Source organism: Colletotrichum orchidophilum (genome assembly GCF_001831195.1).
Source record: "Colletotrichum orchidophilum strain IMI 309357 chromosome Unknown Scaffold_34.1, whole genome shotgun sequence".
NCBI classification, from domain to species: Eukaryota; Fungi; Ascomycota; class Sordariomycetes; order Glomerellales; family Glomerellaceae; genus Colletotrichum; species Colletotrichum orchidophilum.
Window position 1 is genome coordinate 97,476 of NW_019172990.1, and position 16,558 is coordinate 114,033.

The 16,558-nt window shown below is 50.9% G+C and overlaps 6 protein-coding genes across 6 annotated transcripts; 5 read left to right on the forward strand and 1 right to left on the reverse strand.

The window, feature by feature from the left end:
- Positions 1-1,644: 1,644 nt before the first annotated feature.
- CORC01_05002 (C6 zinc finger protein) lies at positions 1,645-3,525 on the forward strand (the record flags this gene model as incomplete). The annotated part of the gene is made up of 1 exon (XM_022616649.1): positions 1,645-3,525. The coding sequence occupies one exon, from the start codon at positions 1,645-1,647 to the stop codon at positions 3,523-3,525; it is 1,881 nt and encodes a 626-aa protein (XP_022476790.1).
- A 349-nt stretch (positions 3,526-3,874) lies between these two features.
- Positions 3,875-4,487, reverse strand: CORC01_05003 (uncharacterized protein; the record flags this gene model as incomplete). The annotated part of the gene is made up of 3 exons (XM_022616650.1): positions 3,875-3,945; positions 4,002-4,132; positions 4,228-4,487. 3 exons carry the CDS (start codon positions 4,485-4,487, stop codon positions 3,875-3,877), a joined length of 462 nt encoding a protein of 153 aa, XP_022476791.1.
- A 1,105-nt stretch (positions 4,488-5,592) lies between these two features.
- CORC01_05004 (uncharacterized protein) lies at positions 5,593-6,384 on the forward strand (the record flags this gene model as incomplete). The annotated part of the gene is made up of 4 exons (XM_022616651.1): positions 5,593-5,642; positions 5,704-5,777; positions 5,958-6,013; positions 6,073-6,384. 4 exons carry the CDS (start codon positions 5,593-5,595, stop codon positions 6,382-6,384), a joined length of 492 nt encoding a protein of 163 aa, XP_022476792.1.
- Positions 6,385-8,412: 2,028 nt separating this feature from the next.
- CORC01_05005 (cytochrome c oxidase subunit 1) lies at positions 8,413-9,911 on the forward strand (the record flags this gene model as incomplete). Its single annotated transcript, XM_022616652.1, has 3 exons — positions 8,413-8,479; positions 8,529-8,627; positions 8,692-9,911. The coding sequence occupies 3 exons, from the start codon at positions 8,413-8,415 to the stop codon at positions 9,909-9,911; spliced, it is 1,386 nt and encodes a 461-aa protein (XP_022476793.1).
- A 3,111-nt stretch (positions 9,912-13,022) lies between these two features.
- Positions 13,023-14,600, forward strand: CORC01_05006 (maltose permease; the record flags this gene model as incomplete). The annotated part of the gene is made up of 4 exons (XM_022616653.1): positions 13,023-13,123; positions 13,407-13,532; positions 13,630-13,730; positions 14,254-14,600. 4 exons carry the CDS (start codon positions 13,023-13,025, stop codon positions 14,598-14,600), a joined length of 675 nt encoding a protein of 224 aa, XP_022476794.1.
- A 597-nt stretch (positions 14,601-15,197) lies between these two features.
- On the forward strand, positions 15,198-15,974 carry CORC01_05007 (uncharacterized protein; the record flags this gene model as incomplete). Its single annotated transcript, XM_022616654.1, has 1 exon — positions 15,198-15,974. The coding sequence occupies one exon, from the start codon at positions 15,198-15,200 to the stop codon at positions 15,972-15,974; it is 777 nt and encodes a 258-aa protein (XP_022476795.1).
- Positions 15,975-16,558: the final 584 nt, after the last annotated feature.

A 16,558-nucleotide genomic window follows, 5' to 3' on the forward strand; every position in this document is an offset into this window, starting at 1 on the left:
TCAGGGCCATAGCATCTGTCCGCTCATCCTGCAAGACACTAGAGGGGAGGAGGCGCCAGCTTATATGGCATGGTATGGCATGGCTCTGGTCAAATTAAGGTTAATGTTGTTCTGTGCAGCCTGGGCTCAGCCACCAGCTTCCCAACCGGAAGAGGAAGAGTACAAACCCCTGCCGCGAGTCAGAGAGCTGGGATGACGGGAGAATAGAGAGGCGGCAACAAGGCCGTAAGTACCAAGAGACCAGGAAAAGAGCCGTTCATCTGGATCTGGGCTGAAGAATGGGGACCGCGTCAAGGCAGCAAGGAACAGAGCCAGTCAGGTGGTGGCCTGGCCGGTCTTTGCTGGTGACGATATGTATGATGAAATGACTGGGCGTGGGAATGTTGTCGTGAAGTCATCTGGGATGGCGATGGGTAAGGTACTCGGTGTTGCGTGAGAAACAAGGTGAGATACCTACTACCTCATCCGTTGGGAACGGGATCAACGGGCGCCGCCCCCGAACCGCTGAACCGAGAGGGATTCTGCGGGAGCCGACTCGGAGCCCCACTACGAATCAGCGATTGGTCTGCTCGGGAATCTAGTCCGAGATCTGGGACGAATCACCGACGCTTCGCACCACTGCCCCGTCCTGAGGCCCTCAGGTGCGCACTGCTCCTGCCTTGCTGCTGCCCTGCTCCTTCTCAGTACCTTATGCGCGGGTGTGGCACAAGTTGCACCTCAACGGGGCAGCTGCAGTCTGGAATTCTGGGCTGAGCCGCTTCCTCCCATGCGCACATCACCACGCGTGCCACGATGGGACGCTGCTTGGCTGGCTGCCATGCGGCTGGGCCAGTGACAGGGCTGACAAGGACACTAAGCAGAGTACCCAGACTATCCGGATTACCAAGACGGTAGACCATCTCACCTTGCCCATCCTCGATTTGTATGATTGTATCCGCCGTCCCCATGTCGCGACCGTCACCGTACCTCCAGGCAGAGACATTCTCTGCGCCCTCATTCGATGATTGCTGGAAGTCCCGCGGGATTATCTCTACAAATTATGAGGCCTGGCTCTACTCCGTACAGATACAGAGTACCTGAGTCGTATTCGATCCGCGTCTACACCGGCTTGGGCGGGAACCTCCCTTTTAGCAACTCGACAACTCGACAGAGAGGATTTTACCGCTTATCATTGTTCGCTGTAGGTCTGGCTCGCTGCATGGTGGGCAGAGACTGCTTCATGCGGTACAGAGGACAAAAGTCGCACATCTCACCACAACAGACTTAAAGGGACCCTTGGTCGTGATTGCTTCCCTCGGACTTGACACCTCGGATCCAGCCCTGACATTACTTGACCCAACTACCAAAATACCCGGGAGGGGCCAATACCAAAGGCCCAAACACGTCCCAACAGCCTGGAACAAGCCCAGAGGCATCCTATCCACTTGTTCAACCCTACCTTGCCTTACGGGAGCTCGGCATCATGGGCACGCTAGACGACCCGCAAATGACTGACCCAGCAAGCGCGCCGCCGGCGTCATTGCAGGTCCCCTCGGGCCGGAAGGGCACCAAGAAAGTTCGGACTGGATGTGTGACCTGCAAGTTGAGTCCGAGCCTCCCTATCAATCTCATCACTACATCTGCCATCCCATCTCCCGCCTCGTCATGTCTTCGATTCACTTCATCTCACTACTCTCCACCTTTCTTGCTAATCCCGTACGTTCGGCATCTAGGATCCGGAAAGTCAAATGCGACGAGACCAAACCCGCATGTCTTCGATGCACCAAAACAGGCCGGAAATGTGACGGCTACTTGCCGGCTCCCAAGCAGGGGAGCAGTATAGATGGCAGTCCCGGTTCCGACGACAGCAACTCACGCTTAAGCCCGGCAGTCTCAATCTTTGCTGACTGGGCCGGCGGCTCCAGGGAACAGCGCGCCTTTGACTTCTACCGCAACTTCTCCGCCCCATCCATCTTCAGCGACGGAGTGGCATCGACCCTGTGGAAGAAACTGGTGCCGCACTTTTGTCATGCCGAGCCTGCCATCCGGCATGCGGTCCTTGCCATCAGCAGTCTGCATGAAGCGCTCGCGCTGCCTCGAGATTCTGATTCAAATACTGAAGAAGCAAACGGCCCTCGTGTGATCACCAATACTTTTGCAGCGGAGCAATACGGCAAGGCCTTGAAGTGTCTTCAGGAGTGGAAACCAACAGACTCATCGCCAGCCACGGTGCCGCTGCTGGCATGTCTGCTGTTTATATGCATTGAGTTCATGCTCGGCGATGAAGGCGCATCCCAGTTGCACATTAACCAAGGCCGCACTATTCTCTCGCAACTTGAGCCCTCTGCCGGTGTGGACATGATCAAGAAACATTTCGTGCCCATCTATAGTCGACTGGGCCTCGCATCCTTCCTCTTTGGGAGCTTCCCCGCCGCTATACCTGCCACCCTTCAATCGAGCCCCGCGACAAATCTATACTTTGCCACCATAGACGAGGCCGAAGTGGCCTTGTACGAGCTGATCGATGACGGCTTGAGATTCACGGCGCAAGCAAAGAGGGCCGTATACTCCTGCCAGCCAGACGACCCGACACTACTGGACTTGGCTCACGAGCAAGACGACTTCCTCGCGAGGCTATCACGATGGCACATTGCCTTTGTCGTCATCTCCGCCACCGGCCCCGACGAAACGTTCAGCAAAGGGAAGCTCTGCATGGTGTATTACCACGCAGCCAGGATCGCCATCAGCACAGCCATGGACCACAAGGAGATTGCATTTGATACGCACGTGACGGCCTTTGCGTCCATTGTCAGCAACGCGGCGGACTTTGTACAGGCTACACGCAAGGCGGCAGCCCGTGACCCGTCCGAGGCTGCCAGGTCGATACCCAAGTTTGTCTTCGACACCGAGGTCATCCCGCCGCTGTACTATGTCAGCATCAAATGCCGACACCCGATGCTGCGGCGAACGGCCGTTACTATGCTCAAACAAGATGCCGTGACGAACCGGAGGGAGAACCTATGGGACGCCCAGATGTTGGCCGAGATCGGCAAGCGCTGCATAAGCATCGAGGAGGAGGCAGCTCGGTATAGAGAGGAGGCGTTTGATATTACAGCCGGATGGGATACAGCATCTTGGGAGGGGTCTGATGGAGTGCCGACTGGCCTCTTCCCGGCAGAGATAGAATCCGGGATGGGGTGTGATTACCCGGTGCCTCGCTTTCAGTATCCGCAAATTCCCAAACTCACGAATTCGCAACAAAATGAGGAGTACGAGAGAACAAGGATTCTTGTCAACGATCTGATGCTTGATAAGAACTTGACACCCGGATCTGTGTCCACCGGATCCACGCCATCCTCGGGAAGCATCGGCAATTTTGGCGCCTATCGGCTCGAGCCGCCCTTTGGCCTGCCCGAACACTCGAGAATCAAGAACGCGCTGATTGACAATGAGCAGAGACGAGGTAGCTGGGTGACGATATTTATGGATCCAGAGGAGGCCGGGGCTGCGAATTGGAAGGTTACGAAGGAGTTCATCTCAAGGTGAAGCATTGCTCTTCGACCTTGGTAACAGGCTACATGGGTAGCTCGCCGGACTGTTTAAATCTGTGTTTGTGACATGTTCGCTCAAACCATCAACATCGCTTCCGGAACACTTACTCAACATTCTCTGAAACAGATATTGACAGTCAATCAGCTCTAGACTATGTCTGAATAGAAAGCCGATGGTTAAATATGAACTCGTGTGAGTAATGCACACAGTTTACTGAGAATGCAAAGCTCCAACCATCTGCGGACCAGCATATGAACCCCCTATCCTTGATGTGCCGTTTCCAATTATCCCAAAAGCCTCAATCAGAAGTGCTTTATCCGGAATCTCCACATTCGTTCTTGAATTAATTGTGCCACTCGCCCGTCATGTCGTAGCAGCTGAGAGCGCCGTCCTTGTTGACCCAGATGCCCTGAGCTAGAGCACTACGGTCAGCTAGGTAATAATCGCGACGCATGCACCCAGTTTCTCACAGAGATTGATGTAAGACCACTTGTAACCCTCGGGGAAAAATCTCAGTGGCTTGCATTCTTCGCACCTCAGACCGACAAATGCGTCTGGACTGTTGTGAAAGACGCCGCAGTCTCCACACTGGAAACCGCCTCTATGAGAAGTACCATTGTCAGCTCGCCATTTTTATCATCTGAAGGATGGGAGATGGACAACTTCGGTCCAAACAGAAGTCTGAAGGAATCATACCTTGGCGTCCATTCCAGCCGGCCATCCCAGTTGGCGATGCAGTTCTTGAGATTAAGCTTGGTGTGGACGTAGGTCCCTCGATTATTCTTACAGTCAGCAACGAGATAAAATGGGTCCCATTCCTTCCCTCCTATGTAGTTGAAATTTTTACAAAGTTTTTGCATGCAATCAGACTCGAGGGGGCATTCTCGGTCTAAGGCGGCAATGTGAGTTGTGAAAAGGCAGATGGACAAGAAGGCGATGATGATGGATGACTTCATGACTGCGGTTGCGCTGTGGTAATTCCAAAGTGTGTTTGACAACTCGAGACTTTGAGGCTGGATTTCATGAAAAGATTCATAGAGGGAGGGCATACTCAAAGCTTTTATGAGTCCAGTCTCGTCGGGATGGCTCATTTAGCTCTTCGGGCACAAAAAGCCATTTACTTGCAACAATGCATAGGGAATATCGTGAGTGTAAATCTGACCCTGGCTGGATTTCTTTTGGTCTGGAATCATATACAAGGAATTGTCTTTTTAAATACTAGATCTATGAAAGGACCTGTTCCCTTGCGAAACTTCACCGGCGTATGCGTGCCCCTACGTACCCTTGAAGGGAGGCTGCTTTCTTGTAAAACGAGATATTGTAATTTTAGGACGAGCAATCGGAGCCAAAAACGATTGGGGCACGCCTTGCAGTAGATTCTGATGGAAATTTGGATGTTTTCGGCTTGATAATGGATGGCTGCGTTTTGTTATTATGCCGCTTCCTTCCTGTTTATACTTTGTTCGTCCATGTCCCCATCACAGAACATCGTTGACAAAGGGGCATTGGTAGAACTACCCAGGGGTCATGAGTTATTTCTTAGCTATGTTCTATTCCTTTTGATGAAATGAGTTACTAGCATTGCATTCCGTTCAAACTGCCCAAATCAATTTGTGCTAACGAAAGGAAGTTTGAAGACTATAAACAACTTTCTAGTCTTGTAGGAGCTGATATATTGTATAAAAAGATGAAACAATCTGTCGAAAGAGGTATTATGTGGCTAAAACGAAATTGGAGATTGAAGGATGCGCTTGGTCTTGCGGTTCCTGTACCTACATCCAGCGATATGATCCAGCGATGTGTACAGCGTGTCCAAGTCTGTCGGCCCCCGGCATGGGAAGCATAGAAACACGTTAAGATTTTGAATTCCGCGGCGATACTTGTGTATTCAACTCCCGGAAGTATCACCGTTGTTGATGTTGTGGGGCGGCTGAATGGGGGCAAAGCGATGAGGTCGGTGCATGGATCGCAGTCCAAAGTCTGATCAGTCAAGAGATTGTGCATAGGATATTGCTCGATCTGGACAAAAGAGCAAGGATATGGTCACAGTGTTTCTCGGCCATGCCAACGCGAAGATGTTCGTACGCACAACAGCAGGATGAAATCCTATGGTAAGTCGGTGATGAGAAACATCGAGGACGAGCGAATCAACAAAACATCATCGTTGCTTAGTGAACACTATGGAGACGTGCAAGACTGGGACTGCGAGGCTGTGACAAATAGGGGATTCTTCACTGCAAGCACGGGTATGAAAGCTCTCCTTCCATGAGCAAACAGGGCTTTTGAACACCTCATCCAAGTACTGGCACACTTTTTCGCAATTGCATAGCCCATTTCCCTATTATCGTCCTTCAGAGTTCTTGGGTAAGATCCCGGCTTACCGGTTGCCAATCTTACCATATCCTACTGGCAACTTTAACTTCTAGAAGGAGTAGCTGACCATCAGTCTGAACACTTGCCAACGGAGGCGGACATTGTCGTTGTAGGTCCGGGGATGTCAGGGACCATCATTGCTTGGCATTTTCTCAAAGAAAATAACAGCACTCGGCCGCTAGGGATGGCTGTGATGGGGGCTCGCCAGGCTGGCTCCTGCACCACAGACAGATGTGGCGGTTGCATCAGATCGTCGTCTATTCCGAGTATGCTGATGACAAGGCGACATTGCCGCAATCGGAAGTGGCCAAGATCACGGGGTTTCGCCCCGCCCACGTGGGCGGTCTGATCTTTGCGGCCAACCCTCTTCCAGGAAAGGGAAAACTAGCTGCAGAAATTCGTGTTATTGGTAAGATCGACGCCTTCTTCGAGGATCAAGTGTGGAAGACCGCTATCGACCAGGTCAAAGCCCTCAAGTAGGAGGTTCCAGGTGGAAATGAAGGAGGTGTGATTTGGCCGTATTGCTTCATTACCCATGCTTTGAAATCGCTGCTCGATAATTACCCAATATCCCGGTTTTACTTTGAACACTAACACAGCGGCCTTCGGCATCTCCGCTATCGATGAATCAATCAACCGTTCCAGCTTTGAGACACACACTTCCAGAGGAAGCACTCGAATCAAAGACGTTGTAGATGTAACAGATGCTTGGACGCCACATCCCGTCCCCGTCTTACAAGGGATCATTCATGGGGCCCGCTGACACCTAGCTTGGCAGCAGTAGCTTACCGAAAGCCGGGAAGTGGCCATCGTACCCCTTCACCTGTCTGCCTCATATCTCAACGGGGCTCTCCCGAGCCACTTTGGGTACGACAATTGGGGTTTTGGGAGAATCGACTTTCCGCAATCCTCGGATGACAGGTCCTGGAGCGGTGGCACGAAGCGCCTCTGGGTCGGCATTGAGGGGGGCTCGGTTGACCCCAGACCGTTCGTAGGCCGTACCCCACAGTCTATCACAGCTAGATCCGCGAAGATTGCATCGGTGGGGAGCGAGTGGGTTTGAGCCTCTTTTTATCAGGAAGGGATTTGCTTTGCTTGGCTCTGTGGCCACGCACTCAATCGAATGATACTGAACGAACGCTCTGGAGCAAGTCACAGCAATGAAGGTGCGAAGGTTCCCGAATGGTCCCTGGAGTCGTTCTTGGTCACTGGAGAGCGTTTGGCAAGGAGAAATGCTACTAAGAGGCAAGCACGCCAAAGATTGCACCCACGTATGGCAACGGTTTTGCAACGGAAGTGGTGAACCTGTACCTTTTACTTGAACAAGTATGTAGTTGTCAGCGACAGGCTTCAGCGTTTCACAATGTAGTGCAAATCTTCTATCAGAGCTGGGTCATTGATAATATGTGCGTCTTTAGGAGCTTGAGCATCTTTACAGCTCTCAAACACCCGCTAGTAGAATTTTCTACCCGTGATTTAAACAAGTATGGTCAATTCCCAAGGCTGCCAAGTCTAAGTACTTGATGAATCTACCGATGACTACCTATGTCTATACATTATACGTAGAGTTACCAGCGACCATCTTTCGACGGCTTATCAACATGCTCTGGAATCACCGAGCCAGCGATGTGCCAAATATTACAGAAGAAGAAAATCATTATAGTTCAAGAGCAAAGAAAACAGAAAGCAACGCTACAGACTCGACACTCACAAACGGCAAACCATTTGATTAAACTCAGATCACTATAACACTCCCATGTTATCCGACTCGCTGCTTCTTTTCAATTTTCGACGATGGTAAATCGGGCGCAGTGCATCATTAGTTTCCAGGCTCCTATCACGGCTTAGAAACCTCCGACAAGGTAGACATGCGGTGTGCATTTTCCCACATGATCGGCATAACATGCTCCATCAGGGGGGCTCAGGATTTCTTGTCTGCGACTAAGTCTCTTGAGACCACTCTCAAAGTAGAATATTCTCCGTTGTGATATGAATCACCTCGGCTGCTCCTCCAAACTATTACTCAAGAAGTTCTCAAATTTGCTGAGTCAGCACATTTTTGCAAGCACGCCATGGTTGCCAAGTTGAGATCATCGAAGCTATCCACACAACCCTCGTCGCTTTTTACCTGCATACGTAAGTTGCTACCATGTTATCTTCAGTTGACAGCGGAGGTGACCGGCAATCACCTCGGCTGTCCCCAACATCCACCCAAAGTCTGGAACTCTCTTGGTGCGACAAACGCGGAGATGAAAGCGATGCCTTCAATCAGGGTCTTAATTGCGTGCTCTGCATGCAACCTCGCGCATCGCCCCAGCAACGTGGGAGCGGTGTTTCCCATAAATTCTTCCCGGCAAGGTTCTGTAAGCTGCTGACCTCTTCGCTAAGGAGCTTCTGGTTTGGGCAAATCTTTTCTCTTGAAACATTTTGCTGTCAGCGAGTCAGTGACTCGAGGTTACACATCGAGGGCATTGTAACTACTTGAGACAAGACAAAGCTCTGTTCACGATGGCCGAAAAGGCTGACAGCGTCTCCGATGCGGCGCAGCCCGTGGAGCAGTCAGGAACAGTCAAGGGTAAGATAGTTCGGCGCATCATTATTTTCAGCTACTGACGTCCAGGCAGTGAAGTGGTATCGCACCCCCTTCTACAATGCCACGATTCTTGGCATGTGCAGTTTTGCAGCTCCCGGTCTTTGGGGTGCGATGAACTCTCTGGGTGCTGGTAAGTCTCATTCTTAGCATAACAGTCCTCGTCCAATGAACATGAGTATCTGACAATGCTGCAGGTGGTGCCCAAGAGCCATACCTCGTCAACACCGGGAACGCGCTTACTTTCTGCCTCATGATCATCTCATGCTGGCTTACAAGCTCTGTTGTCAAGTACGTCGGCATCAAGGGTGCCCTGGTGATTGGCACAATTGGATTTGCTCCATATAGCGCCGGCCTTTATCTCAACAATCGTTACGGCGTCGAATGGCTCGTCATCCTTGGTGCTGCCTTTTGTGGCGTTTCAGCCGGAATTTTCTGGGGCTCCGAAGCTGCCATTGCCATTGCTTATCCCGAACCTCACAACAGAGGGCGGATGATTGCTTACTGGCTCACTTGGACTCGAGTTGGTCAGATCCTCGGCGGTGTCATTAATCTTGGGCTGAACGCCGACCGCAGTGGAGCTGGCAAGGTGTCATACAAGGTCTACCTCATCTTCATTGCCTTGCAAGCTTGCGGACCCTTCGTGGCGATGCTGCTGAACCGTCCACAAAAGGTTCAACGAGCCGATGGGAAGCCAGTCCAACTGACTATTGCCGATGACCCATGGCAAGAGATCAAGGCCACAACGAAGACCTTTCTCACGCCAAAGTTTCTGCTTCTCATCTTGTGGATAGGCCAGGGCGTTTACTCTGAATCCATCTTCTTTACATACATCGCTCTTTGGTTCTCTGTTAGAGCTCGTGCCCTCGGATCACTTCTCTCTGGCATTGTCGCAGTCATTTCTGGCAATCTCCTCGGATTGTGGCTCGACCAGAATCAGATCGCTCTGAGAAAGAGAGCTCGTTGGGCGTTTGCGGTCATTATGACCCTTCAAGGTGCCTGGTGGCTATGGCTGACTATCAACGTCACCGAGTACCGTCGCACTCAGCCCATATTTGATTGGAGCGACCCAGGTTTCGGCAGAGGCTTCGGGGTTTTTATCTTCTTGGTCGCTGGCTTCCAGCTAAACTACAACTTTGCATTTTTCATTATTGGGCAGATTTCAGAGAGCCCCCAGCAGACCATTCGCTTGGCCGCACTCCTTCGAGGAACGGAGTCAGCCTGGCAAGCAGTCAGCTACGGACTCAACGCAATCCCGATTTTCGCACTCGTTGGCGGGCCGTATATTAACTTTGGGCTATGGTTCGTGTCGATTTATCCAGCTTGGCTGGTCGTCAGACACCTAGGCAACGATGCGAAGGAAAATGATGCAGAGACAGTTGCTCAGTCGGAGGCAGTCCACGAAATCAAAAGCTGAAGGGGTTGCTAGGCCTTCTGGTCTTGGACAGCACTTCCAAGTATATAAATTCCATGTTAATCTAGACCTTGGACGAATCCTCTGGCCATCGTTCACAAAGCTGTTGTAGGGTTCATGGCAAAGCACTTGAATATGCATGCCCTTTGTAAGACAGCTTGCAAAAACAATGCTTACCAACACTTGCATGGAAGCATCGACGATGCAATCGAAATTTGACAAGGCTTCGTTCAAAAAAATAAATGAGTTGTTTTGAACTGCTTCTATTTGTTCTCTGGATGCAAACTTACATAGGCTGAGCAAGATATTATACTGTTCGAAACTTCATTGGTGTGACTATGTATGCAAAGTAGTTGGAGCTCCTACCTTATCATATTGTTCAGAAAGTAATTCAGTCTGATTTAAGATGGTTTAAATCACTCACTCTGTATCAAATCATGTTTCTCCAAACTGGTCTCTCATAAGTCAAATCGGTATTATGATGGCATGGCCATTCGCATTCATGAGAAACTCGATATCTAAAAGAAATATAAATGCCCATAGCGCAATAGTCTCGGAGAATGTTTAAACTAAGTAACTTCAACTCAAACTACAGTTACTCTTGAACTCGTCGATACGAAAAGGAAGAAAAGGAAAAGTTCGTTGCAACACCGCAAATCCAACAGTGAAGCCTGAAGACCGAAAGCACCATCGGCAAAGATGGGCACATATACTCAAGAATTGGAGCAAAGTGCTTTTCTCCGACTACCACGAGAGATACGCGATCGCATCTACGACTTCTCCGAGCTTGTGCCTGTGAGATGTGAGCTAAATATTTGCGAATCAGTCAGCAATCTACCATGGGCCGCAGCGTACCCACCATCACCATCACCTCTTTTCGAAGTCTGTCACCAAGTGAAAGCCGAGGCTCTAGAGCTTTCTTACAATCGAAACCACTTCAGATTCTGGCTCAGACGGAACAATTGGTGTGGAAACCAAGCTATGCATGGCCTTCCATGGTCTCCAGAGTTTTATGGTGGTTTGTACGAGCCTCAAGAAAACCAAGGAATTGTGTCAGATTATACGACGGCGTTCACAAATATAGAGGGCTATGTTTGGACCGTTAGAAATTCGGTAGAGCGATGGCATCAGATGTTTGTTTCAAAAGAAGGCCGGGTTTGAACCTCAGAGCTGTCGTTGGGCGTGCAGCTTTAGACACTGGTAACGTCTTTGCTTGGTAACAATTCTATCATCACAGCGAAGGGAGATAGCCGGCCCCCAAATCTAACAATACTCAACTGTAAACAGATGACGATTTACATCAAAAATAGACAATAAAAGATGTAATTTGCAAGGAACGGCGCTGATCGCGGTCATTTGATATGTCTCCGAGCCTTGGTACAATCCTGTACCTTTTTGATAGACGGCCAAGAATATGAAACTTGAGAGAGTGTCGATTCCAATTTTGGTGCTCAAGCCTCTTCCTTTTATCGCTAGCCTGCAAGTGATACGGGTACACACCATTAGCGATGATTACAACTTTTTCTGGGAATCTTCAGTGTATTCATGAATGAAACCCGATATTTCCCATAACATGTGGCTGTTGTCTCTGATGCGAAGAACCAAAAAACATCGCTGATTACTATGCGTAAAGGCCGGGGAACCACCCGGTCTGCTGATCTCCCCTCTCCTGCATGAAGGCATCCAATACACAGAGATATGCGGGCTCCCTCGTTAAGATTCCAATGAACGCTCCTGAAAGCCTGAAGAAGCAGTGTTGTGTGCCGGTTTAAGCCATCTCTGCCGAGGCCTGTACCCGTGTCAACCCATCGTACAGAGAAGGATGTCACCTCTGGTGGATTTAGTGGGAAGAAAAGGATGCGAAGGCAACTAGGATTGGGTTCGCCGCATACGCCGCTGCGCAAACCTTCTTTTGGACTGGTATCAATGGCATTGGCTACGTGCTCAATGTCTTCATGGCCGATACATCCACTCTGAAGAACCGGATGATCCTTTTTGGGTTCACTTCGACGCCTTACATCTCGAACACTTTCGCTGGACCTGCAGCCGCCCAGGCTTTTCTCGAGACAAGCACTTGGCGATGGGGATATGGTGCTTTCATGAAAATTATCCCGGCCGTAGTCGCGCCCCTAATCATCATCTTCACAGTACAGATGAGGCGAGCCGTTAAGCAAGGTCTCTACATCAAGAAGAGCGAGAATCGAAGCTTTTTGAATTCGTCAAATACTGGATTATTGAGCCTGATGTTGCAGGCATGTTGCTTGTCGTCGCTGGTTTCTCGCTGCTTTTACTTCCTGGAACATTCATATGACGCTTATCGAAACAGGGCCGTAGAAGCATTGCAAAGGTGACGCCCAGCTCTGTTATCCCATGAGCCCGAAATTTAGCCAAGTCCGAGGCAAATGCGGAGGAGTCCGGGGTAGATGTGGAGCTCGGGGACGGAGGCGGAGACTCGGGAGGGTAGCCACTGCCGGAATGGGCTATCGATTTCCCAACCAACAACACCAGGATGGTAAATATTTTTTCTGGCGCCCTGCTTATTAATGATAAATTGTTGAGAAAGTGAAGAACCAAGGATAGCAAGGGAGCGATATGATCTTAGGCTGATAGTAGTCGTTGTTAATTGATGGCGACCTGGATATGCTATCCTAAATGAGGGTTCACCAGGTAATCTATCTTCGTCTTCTGAAATTCTCGCGATCACTCAAATCTCCCTACTTTAGTGTGACCTCCGCAAAAGCGCTACACTCCAGTGCTACCCCGGATATGCAAGTCTTCCGAGTCATGCTCTCCACGTACCGGTGCTACCAAAGGAGGCAGTCCCAAGCATCTTCAAGCTACCGAGAGATGCCGAGTCGACGTGGAAAGGGCGGGGAACTGGGAGCTCCCAGTGCGCTAATCTAGTGTTCAAAGGGAAGTTTGCGTTCAGTCTTTCCGTGCCTTTCTCAAACGGACACGCTTAGAGTATAGACTCGAGAAGATCACCACCTCCCCAGATGAGCATCCTCCAGGGCAATGTCAACCTCGGAGGGAAGCGTCATTAAGCATCTCGAATCAGACTCTGCCCTACGCAAAAGCTCGCGGCTCGCCATGTGGGTATAGTTGCCAATCAAGATGGACAACAAAAACGAGCCGACGGTTCAGCATGATGACAAGCTGAGGGCCGAACAGCTTGAAGATGCGAACATTGCCGCGACGACTGCGCTGCCGACGACGTAGGCCAATGAAAAGCTCGGATTCCGCGATTTTTAAGAGAATCTGCGCGTTTAAGGCTTCTGTCAGTTCTTCTGAACCCGTTGATCCTAAGAAAATTGTTGCAACCTGGCCCTTTACTTTGGCCCGTTAAGGTGCGCGGTGTTTGCTTTATCCTGGTGAACACAATAATTAAATCTGGCTAATGGCTCAACTAGGCGACGATACTAACGAGCGATTTTTATCACAACTATCTGTCTTGGTGGGTTCCCCTGAATACCAACCTCATCTCTCCTGGACTGCTAGCCTGCTCCCCCACGGTTTGGTCTTCTTGCCCGAGTCTCTTGGTTGGCTTCTCATCAACAGTCTTCGTGAGGAAGCTTTCAAATCGTACAAGAGATTCAACGGCCCAAACTTTGATGCGGATGCTGCGTTAGTAGTCACCACTGTCGCCATTGCGAAAGAGCAGTAGGACAAAAAGGAACAGGAACTAGCCCGTTGGTGACTATTTCACCGGAGTCAACCGCAGGCGCACAGCAATTGTCTTCATGGTCTATCTCTCCCAGCATGCCATTGATGTAAATTTTGTCTACGGCTACTTTACGCACGGCAGTGTCTTGGCAAGTCTAAGTATGTAGACTGTGATTAACAGGTTCCAGATAATGACTGCTTCCGTTTGGTTGGGATCACAAACCCATTTACAATCGGCCAAGCAGCTTATGCGATTCATTTCGTCGGCAACATGTATTCCTGGCCACTTGTTGACGGATATGGAAGACGTCCTTTGACTATTGGCGGCGTGTTCACCATGATAGCACTTTTGCTTCTCGTTGGCGGCATCAGCACCATCGGTACCCAAGCCTCGCTCGCAGCAACAGTCGCTTTCAGGGTCATCGGGGTATTACCTGTACCAGGCGACTTTGGGCGGCGTCACGTACTCAGTTGGAGGTGAAGCTGCTGGGTGAGTTTTTGAATTTTCCGTGACTCCCAAGTTCCAGCTTTCTCGGCCTTCAAGTCCGAGATTCAAGCCATCAGTTGAACCCAAGTTGTCTTGGCAATATCGCGTGGTGTTCTCCCGGAAGACCGGCTAATGGGCCATGAAGCCAGGGATCCGCAGATAAGAAGAACAGGGGTATGCCTTGCGAAAAAACAGCGTACTATGTACAACTGCGACGAAAACCCCTTACAGCATCAACATCATGTGCCGACCGCGCCATCCTGTTTGATATCGCAGGTGATGCCCTTCCTGCTGAACACGGACCGAGCCAACTAGGGCGGCAAGATTTGCTTCATTTTCTTCGGCCTCTCGTTGCATGTGACATGTGCGTGTGGCTTTACTTCTACTTCTCCGAGATGAAGGGTCGCAACTACGCCGAGTTCCAAGAAAAGATGGGCAATCGCGTGCCGGCCCGCAAGTTCAAGTCTTATGTTTGTGAGGTAAGCACCGGGGGTGGAAGGGGGGGCAGGCTTGAGAAGAAGAAACTGCAGAACGAGGGATAAAGGGGCTTGTGGTGGATACTAAGCATGTAATCTCTACCACAATATGGCTCTACTCTGCAACTAAGTCTAGTACTGATAAGGGTGCGAAGCGTTTGCAGAAAACCTAGGAGCCATAGGGCTATATGGATAGTCAAGAAGCTTAAATGAGGCACACAAACCGTTAATGAGCACATGATGCTCCGTGCGACCATTGGGCGCGCTGGCCCTCTTTGCGCATCTCGGTTGACTGGTTGTCGAAACCCGGCCGAAATGACATGGGGCTAATGCAGCGACGATGACTAGCGACGTCTGGAATAAAGCAAAATAACGCAGTGGGCCGGGATCATGATCGGAAATTAGAGTGATCCTGACTGGGATTCTTGCTTGTCCGAGTTCTTTGCTTGACACTGTTGACATTGTTGTCAGTCTCCTTGGACCGCGTCCACATTCTTCTCTTAAAATCTCCGCTCGCCACGATGTTCTCCGGATCAGCATTTCTTTTAGGGGTCTACTGTGACCAAAAGACATTTTGCACAGCCTCAGTTGACAGTTGATCCGTCGATCGCGAACCCTTCAACGTTACACTCATTTATAACAACGCTCCCTTAACAAATAACCATGCTGTCTCAACGCCTCTGGTGGCTTGGTACCACTCTTCTGGCCTCGTGCTCTCAGCTTGCGAACGCCGAGTTGCCCGCCGACGCCATCGAGCTTGATCTTGTCTTCCCTCGCAGCGATGGCAAGTATGCCGAGACCACTAACGGCTACCCGGTCCTCCTCAATGTACAGAACCCTGATGTAGCCTACAAGTACGGGTACAACTTTGTCTGGGACATCTACTCGAGAAACAAGAATTCATACCTGCGCACCGCCGCCCACGGCACCATGGGCGCTTCCATCGGAAACGGGAGCACCTTTGGCAACGGCCCGCATCTTGAGGTTGGCAAGACAGGCCACCTTGCTGCCGGCGATTACACTTTTGCCTGGGTCTTTGGCATGGGCGCACAATGCGAGTTCACCGAGCAGCCCGACTACAGCGAGTTCAACCTGAACCCTCGCATCGCCAACGGCAGCTTCGACTTCACCGTCGAGACCAGCGGAAAGGAGCCTACTTTCACCACCTGTCCGACTGCCATCGGCAGCATGAGCTACGCTTCCACAACGACGTACAACTCCGAGGCCACCAGTGTCTGCGCCGTCACCGCCTCCGTTACTCACGATGCCCAGCCTTGCTCAGCTACCGTCGGCAACGACCAGGCCACCAGCGTGTACAGCGAGCTGGGATATGCCCGCGCAACAGGATCGTCAGGAGCCGCGTCTCTCAATTCGAACTTGCCCTCGTCTCATTTCGCACTCTTCGCCGGTGTATTCGCCGCGGTTGCGATTTTGGTATAAGCGCGGTAGATGACCTCCGTCGCAAACGCTATCACAGAGACGCGCCAATGATGTTACGAAGAGCGGCAGCTGAGTGCGAAGGGCATTACGACCTACCCGATTAGCAGCCCTATGAACACTCATCTTTCCTTCCTCCCTCCACGGGGATGGGGGGCGGAGCAGCGGCCGCGCATGCAAACTGAACCGACGGTGTCTTAACAAAAGCTTGCTGTGCCGTTCACGTATGCATTGGACTAGTCGTATCGTGCAGATGGCAAGTCTTGGTTCCCATCCACCTTGTTACCCCTCGCAGTACTATGTACAGCACAGCAACCAAAATAAGCCACAGATCTGCAATGGGCGCAGTCCGGGACTGATCTGGCCTTGCGGGAGAGGCTTTGGGTGGTCAAGTCCAATGCGGGTGAGGGACTGGAGCAACGGATGCCGCTTCTAAAGAGAGACATGGCACCCAACCACCAAAGTCTCCATACAAGGGTTGGACGGGTTGGTTCAGCCCCCAATAGCCCAGATCGCTTCCATGTTCGGTATCTCGCATCCTCAGCCAGTGATGCCGGCCAATGATGAAGCACCTCGGCTGACGTTGG